Source organism: Papaver somniferum, chromosome 7, assembly GCF_003573695.1.
Source record: "Papaver somniferum cultivar HN1 chromosome 7, ASM357369v1, whole genome shotgun sequence".
Lineage (NCBI taxonomy): Eukaryota > Viridiplantae > Streptophyta > Magnoliopsida > Ranunculales > Papaveraceae > Papaver > Papaver somniferum.
The window spans coordinates 220,690,835-220,702,887 of NC_039364.1; the positions used below are offsets into that span (position 1 = coordinate 220,690,835).

A 12,053-nucleotide genomic window follows, 5' to 3' on the forward strand; every position below is an offset into this window, starting at 1 on the left:
GCCCCCAATTAGAAGTTATGGCCCCAATTAAACTAGGTTAATAGTGTGGGTTGTATTTACGAAATAGTCATGACAGAGGCTAACTAGTGAAATATAGATTTCTCATTTCCTCTCCACGGGTGTTAGGATAGCATCATCCTGGTGATAAGTGGGTGGTGGACTAATTCATTTCCACGTTTAATTCTAACCATTTCCACGTTTAATTCTAACAGCAGATCAATTTAAGTCTTTCCAAGCCACAACTGGCAACTGCTAGCGGCCACATGAAATAATTTAAAACAATCACCCACAAAATTTACTCTTTTGAACTGTTAGAATTCAGGCAGCAGAAGTATTTTTTTCCACGAACGGCAGAAGTAATAAAGCCATATGAATCATTCACCTAAGGCATATGAATCATCTTAAACATGGAAAGATGGGTCATACCCAAATTGGTGTCCCGGATTATGGCCCATCATTTTGTGTTCCTGAAAGGGTTTTTCATTGCCAATGCTGCTGGGTAGAAGGTACCAATATCTGAGTTTGTTAGGGGAGCCAGGAATTCGCTGGTTACGTATATGCTATTAGATCAAAAGATATGTACAACAAATGCTTACAACATTACATCTTCTTGGTGTTAAAAAAATTTAGAGAACCAAAATTACAAATTCTACATTTCTTTTATTCATTTCATGGAGTGGAGTTTACTCTAGATGGTCACTGCCTCACTGGTGATGTCTTATTGGTATCATCCTGCAAATTAGCATTCGAAGTGCTTAAGATTTAGCAAGAACAGGCAGGAAAACTTCGCAGAGTAAGAAAAAAACAGTACAAGTCTGCATTTTTGGTGTCCAAATTGGGTTTCAGGGACAAAATCCCACCATGCTAGTGGTGTGGATACATTAGCAGCCAAAACCTTGGGACTCCCAGGAATTAACTCAGCTTAGTTGAAGTGTGAAAAATAATGTTGGAGGAGAGTCTTACCTTATTATAAGAAATTCAATTTACAAATTTGATTTGGCTACTGGAGGTCGTGGTTTTGCTGCCCTGATTACACCCTCTTGAATCAATGTCACAATAAGCTGTATATCAGAAATTAACAGTCAATTAATGTGTTCCTTTCCGCACGATGTCAACTGAGTCAGTGATCAGCTTGTGTACAAACTTTAAATGATTGAAAACAGGGGATCCCAAAATTTGTCGAAATTCGGTGTCTTAAGGACCTAATCCGTGATCTGCTAATTCTGAAGTATACAGTAGAGTATAGCAAGTCAATTTACCTCTCCGTGCCTGTTGAACATACGACCTTGGCTGAATCCACGGCCACCACTGGCAGATGGGCCATCAATCTGTTAAAATAAATCACAAAGGTGTTAGATTATTAATCTACATATGCTGAAGAACAAGAATGTGTGTGAAGTTTTTTATATATGCTTACCACAGCTAATACCCAGTCATCAGCTCTAAAGGGCCTGTGAAACCACACCCTGCGAAAAGGAAGCAGAAGAAGGAATTATTACGCTGCCAAATATTTATCATATGAAAACATGAATAAATGGAGGAAAAATAAAGAGACTCACGAATGATCCAAACTGAGTAGTATTGGCTTCAAACCCCTTTTACGATGTGGATTTAAGCTTACTGCAAGACTGATATAATCCGAAATATATGTTACCACACATCATCTGAAATAGTGCATGAACGAACTGTTGAGATAGTGCATGAACGAACTGTTGGGTCATAAGGTTGCTAAGTTATAGCGTCGTGTCATAAGGTTGCTAAGTTGTATCGACTCACCTATGCAAGGCTGGATCATCTGAAAGTTTTCCCCAAGCTTTAAACCAGAACATTGTACTGCAACAATTTAGCTTTTGTAAGAAAACAAAACAATGAATGAATTTGTAAATTAGAAAAGAAAGATTCAGGCTTATAATTTGGCGACTAGCAGTATTCTTATAGGAAATATAATAAAAATATCTGACCTCGATGGGTTTTTTATTTGGTGTGTATAGGTATGTGGCTCACAAAACCTTATATCCACTGGCATATTCATGTACTTTCTTCCAGCCGCCTTGTTTCTATAATTTTTGGGAAGCCGAGGATCAAAAAGTTGTCTATCCCTCAGCTCTTCCTTTCTTAGAAGCTGCAGCAAGATATTGGATGGCAATCATCTAGGACGAATCTATTAAAAGCATTTGGAATATCAAAGCAGATAATTGAAGTTTAATTACCGTTTCTGGAGCAGGAACACATGGCATTCTTATATCCCGGTGTTCAAACCCATTTTCTTCTTTCTGCGAAACAGAATTTGTCCAATGATTAGTGAGATATGAAAACATTTTAAGTACACCCAACCATAGATAGGATGAAATTATATGAGCAAGACTGTACTTACTTGAAATGAAGCAGTTAATGTAAAAATAACTTTCCCATTTTGTGTTGCATCTACACTTCGGGTTGCAAAGCTATTTCCATCACGTAAACGACGGACCTGATACAAAATTGGGACTGACAATGTATATGGCACGGTTAGATAAGTGTGAGACATGAAGGTTTCATGCTTAAATGCAGCATGTGAGCTCAAGAAGATTCGTGACATAAAGGAAGTTTCGGCAAATTAAAATTTCAATGAGGGAAAAGAGATACTTTAAGTGTATTAAATTTAAATAGAATTGAACTTACTGTGTTGATCCCCACCGAGCAAGAAGTAACTGTGCAAACTGTGAACAAGTTTAAAATGATCAACAGTCTTTGCTGCTGCAGCCAATGCCTACAAACAGAGACCAGTATCAAAAGTCAGGGATATAAAAAACACTTGATGTATTAAGAATTCCATGACAGTAACAAGATCATCACTTCAAATCATTAGGTGTTGAGTTTAGCTTAGTCAGATGCAATCCAAACACAAATCTAGATGCAATTCAAAATTGAAGGGACTACCACTTGCATTTCGCTAACTAGAACATGTACTTAGATGCCGTTTAGAACGATGAGTATTTGTTTGCCCATGTTTTACTCAAATCTTCAAGGCACAGCATGAGTTTCTGACAAGTCCAAGTAAACCATACCTGTGCAATGATCTGGCCTCCGTAACACTTTGCATACTGTGGCGCATCAGGCGGTGTAAATCCACGGAATATATTTACCTTCAACAAATAGAAAAAAAAAGGAATAAGGATAAGGGTAAATCAAAAGATTAACATATTTCCATCTCCGTGAAGCTGCAAATCACAAATTCTATGGCATCAAACAGCAACTAAAAGCATATGAACGACATACTTCAACTGGATCTAACTGCAATATACGTTCTATCATCGAGTGCTCTTCAGTTTCAGTAGCACTCCAGATTGACAATGGCTCAAGCAAAGTACTATACCCATTGGGCAACACCAAGCATGTAACCTGTAATGATCAACAGCACATCAGAGATCCACTTGAGACAATACTGAAAGGCATCTGGTGAGTGGACAAACAGTCTACATTCAAATTAGCGAAAAATTACCTTGTCTAAAGCAACTACAGCAGCCTGGTGGTAGGATGTATCAGTCCCTATAAAAATAAAGTTAGTATGAGTGTTATCCCGGTGATAATGCAACACAAATGCTTTCAACAGTGAAAGCTATTTCTTTCAAAAAAAAAAGTTAAAGCTGCTAACAATGCTAATGCACAGTAGTAATTCAATTGGGCAAATTTCACAACTATTTTTGTATCAGACCCACAAAAAATTCAATTTCTCACCGTGGCCAAAACAATCGTGCCGTTTCAATTGAAATTCGGAGCGATCTTCATCAAAATCTTGGCTATCGTTGATAGATCCTTGAACCTCAGCCTGCCCAAGCAAACATCAACAATCAAGTTTATAACTGTTTCACTTGTATAATAATTCTAAAAAGATTAAAATGAATTTTCATTTTTCTCTTACCACCCCTTCCCAAATGAAATAAATATCTCCGGCGTCTCCCACCCGAACGATGAACTCGCCGCGGCCTACATTTCGTAAAAGGTTAACAACAATTCAGATACAAGTACAACCATAAACCCAATCCAAAATTTGGAAACGAAGAAAAACAAACAAATCTACACTCACCGTAATGTTTCAACTGTACTATTTTTGCGATCTCAGCAAAAGATGAACCCGGTAGCCGCTGTAATAACGGAACATGAGCAAAAAACTCAATCACTGCTCTTCCAACACCATTAACAACAAGAATTAGACAAAATTTTGGACATTCAAGAATCAGAAAGAAAGAGTATGAAGTTGATGAGGTTAATGACCTTGTTCGATTTCCATTTGAAGGTGGTTTCTAAGAAGAAGAAAGACTTTGTGGAAAACTGGAAGGAATGTTAAACCGATATTTTATTCTACTCAAAACGGATGAAATTCTCTTGGAAAGTGTGTTTTATATATTACTCTCTCGGTTCCACTCTAAATGACGTTCTAAGAGTTTTCACGTACATTACGAAATTGAGATAGATAGGAAGATTTTCCAACTATACCCATAAGAAAAGTTTTCAAACATTAATTGTTATTAGTGCATTTTAAAATAAATTTATAATTCCAGGATAATGTGTATATTTTTGGTAGTTTTGTGGGAATATATAAAAATTTTCTAAGTATTGTGGAACAATAAAATAACCCTAAAATATCATCTAAAATGGAACGGATGGGGTATATTTTTTATTGATAACTACCTGTCATTTTTAGGGACGACCCCGAGAGAATTAGGGGCGATTTTTTTATTCCCAATCCATAGCCAAGGTTAAGGGATGTCCAAAAGATAGAAGAAACGTTAATGCCCTTCCGTAGTCAGAAGTTATTTTGTGTCCGATTGTTAATATTAAATCGGTAGTTAAGTAACACAAAGATACTAACGTTTGATATAAATTTGTGCTAAATGCGTATTTGGGGCTACTATTAATCGGAAGTTAACGATAAATTCATTTACTACCGATTATAGACTGAATCATTTTGGGGCTACTCTGTATTCGATAGTTATATAAACTATTTTGACTACCGAATATGGTTGAATATTTGCAAAGAGAGCCACTGTACAATCGGAAGTCATGACTTTACCTCATCTACTACCGATTATAGGCTCAACCAAAATTCAAAAAATAGATGATTTTGGCAAAATCACATTTTGGGGCAACTCTATATTCGGTAGTTATATGAACTACCTTGACTACCGATTATGGTGGGATATTTGCAAAGAGAGTCACTGTATAATCGGAAGTCATGATAACTTCATTTACTACCGATTATAGGCTCAACCAAAATTCAAAAAATTGAGGATTTTTGCAAAATCACATTTTGGGGCAACTCTATATTCGGTAGTTATATGAACTATCTTGACTACTCGGTAATGAGATTTACTGTATAATCGGAAGTCAAGATAACTCCATAGTCTCCATTTACTACCAATTATAGGCTCAACCAAAATTCAAAAAATTGAGGATTTTTGCAAAATCACATTTTGGGGCAACTATATATTCGGTAGTTATATGAACTACCTTGACTGCCGATTATAGTAGGACATTTGCAAAGAGAGCCACTGTATAATCGGAAGTCAGGATACCTTCATTTACTACCGATTATAGGCTCAACCAAAATTCAAAAAATTGAGAATTTTTGCAAAATCACATTTTGGAGCAACTATATATTCGGTAGTTATATGAACTACCTTGACTGCCGATTATAGTAGGACATTTGCAAAGAGAGCCACTGTATAATCGAAAGTCAGGATACCTTCATTTACTACCGATTATAGGCTCAACCAAAATTCAAAAAATTGAGAATTTTTGCAAAATCTTATTTTGGGGCTACTCTATATTCGGGAGTTAAAATAAACTAAGTTCACTACCGATTATGATAGCATTTTAGCCAAAAGTCTACTTTAATCGGGAGTCGAGATAAACTTTTTTACTACCGATTATAGGATAATCAAAATTCAAAAGATAGAGGATTTTATTTATATTCGGAAGTTATATAAACTAAATTTACTCCCGATTATGGATTAACTTCCCGATTGTGAAATTATCTACCGATTGTGAAGGGTACTTTGGCCATTAAAAAAACGGGAGATAAGAGATGACTACATTTTACGTTTGGGGTGACCTTTTTTGTCTTTTTGTGTTGCCCCTAATTCTTTCGAGATCGCTCCTAAAAATGCCACGTTTAACTAACGTTCTTCTAAAGTTGTAAACTTCTTCTATATTTATAGATACAAAAACAAATGTTTCAACAACCACAAGGTCTAATCCGCTGACCACCGGGCAAAATTGAGTATTTTGCAAGCAAGAAACAATCAAGTCAAAATTGTTATCATTTTCTGGTTTCTTTCTATTTCCTAGAAACCATTTGTCTGTTTCTTTTTACTGTTTTACTTGTCCTTTTTACTATTATTTTAAATATTTACACCACCTGGTTTATTGTTTACAGGCAGCCACCCATCTAAACGTACTACTCATTATCTCAGGCAATGATGTTATTAAAAAGCAGCCATCCAATGATGTTGTTCAGAAAACTTGATCTAAAGTTCATCACAATGATCACAAAATCCTAGATGGATACCCTTGAAATGGGGGCCGTGATTTGCGTCACGGCTGATGAGTTCTTGTCATGATTTCAGTCAAGGTAGGACCTCGCAGTTGATTTCAACGTGCAAGAATTCTTTCTGTTGATTCTTGCAGTTCAGATGCAAGAAGTTTTTTTCATTTTTCTGTGCAGTGGATTTTACCTGACAAAGAAGAGATGACCCTCCCCTGAAAAAATCAACATAAGAATCGTATTCATACAAGATATGGACAAGAAAAAGGTTGAAGTCACAAAGTCAAGTTTTCAACCCTTTCTTCAAATTCATTACCTGCCAACTGTCTAACAGTCAAGCCAAAACGAACAACCTTCCAGTGAGGAGATAGAGATGTTTATTATCAGTCAGCATTGCATGTGTACCTGGTAATCAGACTGAAATTTCCAGTTCATTCATTTCCAGTCACAACTATATTTCAACATCCTTGACATTTAACAATTCAAAAATCAAAATACAGGATACCTATTACATCTCTTGACTCACTACAGAAGCTTCAGTTGACCAGGACTACTCAATCAGGAACAATCTTCCATGGATATGTAAATCACTGAAATGATAAAAGGGAAACAGCTTTATTTTGGTCTAGAATCTAAATTACAACAAAAATATAAGCACTTGCAAAGATCTATCTGTATTACAGAAGCACATTTGCTATAACAACTCTAGATATCAATTGGGTAGCGATACAACTCAATAACCAATCTCATAAATGAAATTTAGGGATATAAAATAGGCCGAGAGCGCACAACCAGATCAACTTACTAATTACAGTTTAGACATGGTTTCCCTAAATAGTTCCTTAGGCGCTGCAGAAAGAAAGAAAAATCAAGTGTTAGGACTAAGTTAACAGTAAAGAGGAGGAAAAAAAAAGAATAAGAAGAGATTGGTTATTCACCTGGCAAACCAGTGAACCTTTCATATTGTTCATATGCCTGCCCAATGAACATCTCTACGCCAGTAACAACTGTGGCTCCAGATTCTTCTGCTTCCAGCAAGAGTCTTGTCATTTTTGGAGTGTAGACGGCATCAAAAACCAGGGCATAAGCACTTAGGGCATGCTTTGGTATGGGTGTTTCTTCAATTTTCGGCTGCATTCCTATAGAGGTCGTATTTGCAAGAACCATTCCATCCTCTGGACGGAAAGTTTCCAATTGAGCAAGAGTAACTGCATCTCCTCCGACCAAATCTGCTAGTTCTCTGGCGCGCTCATAAGTGCGGTTGGCTATCACAACTCTCGCTCCCTTTGCCTTTGCACCATAAGCAAGGGCCTTACCTGCACCACCTGCTCCAATGACTACAAACAATTTACCAGCTAAGGGTGAACCAGTTCCCTGGTAAATTTTATTTGAACCTCTCATCCCATCTTCTATAGCAGAAATAGCACCAATATAGTCCGTGTTGTAACCAATTAACTTCCCATCACTTGGTCTCCTGACAATGGTATTAACAGCTCCGATTAACTTGGCAATTGGATCAACCTCATCACAGCATTTAAGTGCAGCTTCTTTGTGCGGAATCGTGCAACTGAAGCCAGCAAAATCAGCAGATGCATATGTAGCCAAAAACTTTGCAAGGTCATCCACTAAAAAGGGCACATAAACTCCATTAAAACCAACAGACTTAAAGGCTTTGTTAAACAAAAGAGGGCTCTTGCTGTGACCTACAGGCTTCCCAATAATTCCAAATACTTTTGTATCAGCACCTATGTGTCTGAGGTTGTATTTATCCAACAAATCCTTGATTGTTGGTTGCCCGGGAGCTGATACTACTCCCTCTTCGAGAGTACCAAAAGTGAGATATCCACCATATTTAGGACAAAGTAACCGTGAGATCAAACCCTTTTCAGTCATTACCAATCCTATAAATGGAACCTGAAATTCCAATCAATTTGTGAGAATAAGTAAGAAAGCATTAAAGAAAATGCTAAAGTATGGCAAAAATAACTAACAGAATCCTGCAGTTGGCACCTATCATGACAGCGACAAAAAAAGGAAAAAGTTTCTAATAAGTGGAGATTTGCCTAACTGTACGAGAACATGTACAGAGAAGTACACTGGTTCATGCAAGTTATCGATGCAACTCTTTATATCTGAGGTCCACTAAGCAGAGGGGTATCCCTCTAGATTCGACTCAGGTGGCATGATGAAGGAAAATCTGATATCTAAGCTACATTAACTGATGTATTATTAAACATACTCTAGGTGAAGTAAACTGGTTCATGCAATTACCAATGGAACCTATATCAAGTGGTGTATCATTACACATACTTTGAAGTGAATGTTATAAACGGAAAGAAGAAACACATATGATAGTGAGAAAGTTTTTCACATTTTTCGTATTATAAATAGATTTGGCAATAAAGGATATGGATTACATGGCTTACTTGGGAATGCACTATAATTTGAAACATGCCAGCGACATCTGCGACATCCACAGCAGTTGTTGCAATCTTCACTATGTCAGCACCAGTAGATTGTATTCTTGCCACAAGATCGCCTATTTCCTCAACTGAAGGAGTGGCATGGTAGTTATGAGAAGAAACAATAATTTTAGATTTTTCACGTATCTTCTCATCTAACGAACTAATAAACTCATGCGCAACCTTCAGACAGATAGAAAACTATATAAGTATCAACCATTCCCTTGTATTTTAGTAAACCGCAGTGAGCGTCATAATGGCCAAACAACATTTTGCTACCAAAGCTACATAAAACGTTAAGTAGATTAAAAAGAAACTAACCTGAAGCTCAACATCAATATAATCAGCTCCCAGTTCCATGGCAAGTTTTAGTGCATCTAGCCGAATGCTATCATCACCTTCATACTCACCACCTTCCCATTTCGGTCTTTGTAAAACAACGCAATTAAGTCAGTTACTAAACTATTTTGCTTTTTTAGCTAAATCATAAAATTTATTTCCAAAGATTAACAGAAACAGGTTGAAAACATTGGATACAAAGAAGAAACTAGCTAAAAAACAACAGAAGCGAACCCAAAAGGCTCAAAAATTGCAGAACCAGCTAAACAGGTTGAAAACATTGGATACAAAGAAGAAACTAGCTAAATCATAAAATTATTATATTTTCAAATTTCTTGCTGTGCATTGTTTAGAATTTAGTCCCCTCCTCTTGTTTCGACAAGAAGCATATAGACCCGCATCTAACTTGGGTCTAGAGAGACTGTGTTGCTTAAATCGTGATAGAGGCTTAAATGGCTATACTAGTAATGGCAGTGGCAGGGTTAAGTTCTCTGAACCCAAAAATTGCAGAAATTGAAAGTAACCTTGATATTTCTGGTTTAAAACAAAATCAAAATGTAAATGAATATATTTCTGATTCACACGATCACCCGAGTCCTCTACGCAAATACTGAGCACAGCTGAGTTTGTGTCAGCAGTTGGTGTTTTATGAAATTGTGCTAATCAAGGTCTATCAGTTTTGCAGCCTAAAGGAATTGGTAGATAAAGTGATAGTAGTGTTAATGTGAAAGAGAATGTTGTGTTGTATTCAGATGGTGAAAGAAATGACAAATAAAATGCTAGTACTGCTACTATGGGTACAGGAAATGTGTATGTGGATAGCAAGGCGACTACCAGATGTTCGTCTAACTCAAAATTTGAGTGCTGTGCAGAAAATTTCAATGTTTGAATCTTGTTTTGGTCATAATAAGGATAGTCAGACCCGGAGATGTATACAGCGGGACAGTTCGGCATTGTATAAGCTAGCCAGTGTCACTATACCATTTGATTTGGGTACTACATATACATAAACAAAAGAAATTGCTGTTGTTGATTTGAAAAATATGGATACATTGTCCTAAATGAGTATAAGTTACTAACCCAATCATATGTGAATTTGAATTCAATCAAACAAATTGCTACTGAATTAACAGGAAAAGAAAGAATCTGTAATACCTGTAAGTGAAAAGAGTTAACATAGTACAATTTTCAATTAGGTTTTGAAGATCTTGACGAGGACTGAAACTTGATAAGTAATCTAATCGAATCTCAACAATATCAACTCCAATTTCTTTAGCTTTAGCCATATCAATAAACATCTGATCAATTGATTTCCCCATAATTGGTGCACAAATTAATGTTGAATTTGTTCTCATTCCTCCTCCTCCAGTATTCGTTTCAATACCTGATAACTGAAAATTCCATTACAAAAAAAAAAGTGAGAACACTAGAGTGAAAGATAGTTTGAAAGAAGGAAAAACTGAGTGAGGAGAAATCTTACTGAGAGATTGCTCGATTCCATTGAGAGAGATGAGGAATTTGAAGAATTTGCAGTAGACTCCTATGGACGGATTACTGAGTAGTTGGTGAGGGAGATAAAGAGAGGAGGCTGCTAGTGCTACTGGTGAGGGGGTTGGTGGATTTGATTTCTAATAATATCGGCAACTGAGTAATCGGCAATTCCTCTCCATCGGTTGTCCAGTTTTATTCTCTCGATCCGGTTCATAATCGGTCACGTAGCAAGTTATTTTAAGCATGAGTTCTTTTTGGAATTTGGGAAGAATGGCTTTTTGAAGCACAGGTAAACTTTCGAGAGTTTTCTTTTCACGAAGCAAATTGTTTTCCCGAGTTTTCACGAAGCAAATTGTTTTTGCTTTTTATTTCTGGGAATGATTTTTAAAGAAAAAGTTTTCACGAAGGACGGGGCCGGCCCTGAGGTATCGATGCCCCGAAGCAAATCTATGAAATGATGTCCCTTATACAAGCTATATACAAGAAAAAATTAGTATTAGATCATACGAAGAAAAATAAAGTGTTAGTCGTGAGAGATTTTAACGTATTTCAATGTAATTGGCAAATCCCCTGTTAGTCGTGGGGGAGTTTGTCAAAATCTTTTAAAATCTCTGTTAGTGGTAAGAGATTTCTAGGGAGTTTCTAAAACTACCTCAAAATACCTTAAACTCCCTGTTAGTGGTGAGAGATTTGATTAGAATCTCTTAAACTCCCTGTTAGTCGTAAAACACTAGAGACATAGGGAGTTTACAATTTTGGGGAGTTTGGGAGAGTTTGAGAGAGTTTCATAATGTTTTTGTACTTAGACAAAATCTCTCAAAAAACAAGAGATTTCTGGGGAGTTAGGGTCAAACTCCCCCAAATTGTCTAGACTCTCACACATTCCCTCTAAATCCCTAGGGATTCAAATACATTAAACTCCCCCGAAATCACTCGAGGACTAACCCCTCAAAATTAATTAGTCAAAATTGGATATCAGGATGATTAGTAAACAAATTTTTTCTTTAAGAGATTAATGATTACCTTGTATTATTTTAAAGAACTAGTTGCTCTTTTTGTTTTCCCCTTGTGTTCTTATGCTCTGATAGTTTAAAGCCGAGAAAAAGGCTAGTTAAAAAAGAAAAGAGGTCTGATAGTTTAAAGCCGAGAAAAAGGCTAGTTAAAAAAGAAAAGAGGTCAAATGTTAGAAGAAGCATGGTTTTTTGGTAAGCAAAGGCGTGTGGAAAACATTAGAA

General features: G+C 36.5%; 2 protein-coding genes across 8 annotated transcripts; both read right to left on the reverse strand.

Moving 5' to 3' along the window:
• Nucleotides 1-526: 526 nt before the first annotated feature.
• Nucleotides 527-4,392, reverse strand: LOC113299623 (acyl-CoA thioesterase 2-like). Its single transcript, XM_026548689.1, has 17 exons — nt 4,255-4,392; nt 4,067-4,159; nt 3,902-3,966; nt 3,718-3,808; nt 3,482-3,528; nt 3,259-3,381; nt 3,048-3,125; nt 2,662-2,749; nt 2,375-2,487; nt 2,211-2,273; nt 1,962-2,122; nt 1,777-1,833; nt 1,560-1,628; nt 1,418-1,466; nt 1,260-1,328; nt 964-1,061; nt 527-732 (listed from the first exon to the last, which is right to left on the reverse strand). The coding sequence occupies exons 1-16, from the start codon at nt 4,268-4,270 to the stop codon at nt 984-986; spliced, it is 1,260 nt and encodes a 419-aa protein (XP_026404474.1). The 5' UTR covers nt 4,271-4,392; the 3' UTR covers nt 527-732; nt 964-983.
• Nucleotides 4,393-6,451: 2,059 nt separating this feature from the next.
• Nucleotides 6,452-11,143, reverse strand: LOC113299622 (bifunctional 3-dehydroquinate dehydratase/shikimate dehydrogenase, chloroplastic-like). Of its 7 annotated transcripts, none has more exons than XR_003335142.1 (9): nt 10,808-11,143; nt 10,483-10,718; nt 9,310-9,415; nt 8,944-9,171; nt 7,465-8,440; nt 7,332-7,375; nt 7,032-7,116; nt 6,843-6,931; nt 6,452-6,741 (listed from the first exon to the last, which is right to left on the reverse strand). XR_003335142.1 is itself a non-coding variant. In XM_026548687.1 (6 exons), the coding sequence occupies exons 1-6, from the start codon at nt 10,826-10,828 to the stop codon at nt 7,335-7,337; spliced, it is 1,608 nt and encodes a 535-aa protein (XP_026404472.1). In that variant the 5' UTR covers nt 10,829-11,141; the 3' UTR covers nt 6,920-7,334. The 7 variants fall into 7 exon arrangements, 2 of the variants coding, with proteins under 2 accessions (XP_026404472.1, XP_026404473.1); XR_003335141.1 differs by having other exon boundaries at nt 6,843-6,943; XR_003335140.1 differs by having other exon boundaries at nt 6,843-7,116.
• Nucleotides 11,144-12,053: the final 910 nt, after the last annotated feature.

Coding starts and splice junctions, on each gene's coding strand:
- LOC113299623 (XM_026548689.1), bottom strand. Junction 2,123..2,210: donor GTGTTCCTGCTCCAGAAACG/GTAATTAAACTT, acceptor ATCTTGCTGCAG/CTTCTAAGAAAGGAAGAGCT. Junction 1,062..1,259: donor TGTTCAACAGGCACGGAGAG/GTAAATTGACTT, acceptor TCTGATATACAG/CTTATTGTGACATTGATTCA.
- LOC113299622 (XM_026548687.1), bottom strand. CDS start 10,828: ATGGAATCGAGCAATCTCTCA. Junction 10,719..10,807: donor TGGAATCGAGCAATCTCTCA/GTAAGATTTCTC, acceptor TGGAATTTTCAG/TTATCAGGTATTGAAACGAA. Junction 8,441..8,943: donor TGCATTCCCAAGTAAGCCAT/GTAATCCATATC, acceptor TTGGAATTTCAG/GTTCCATTTATAGGATTGGT.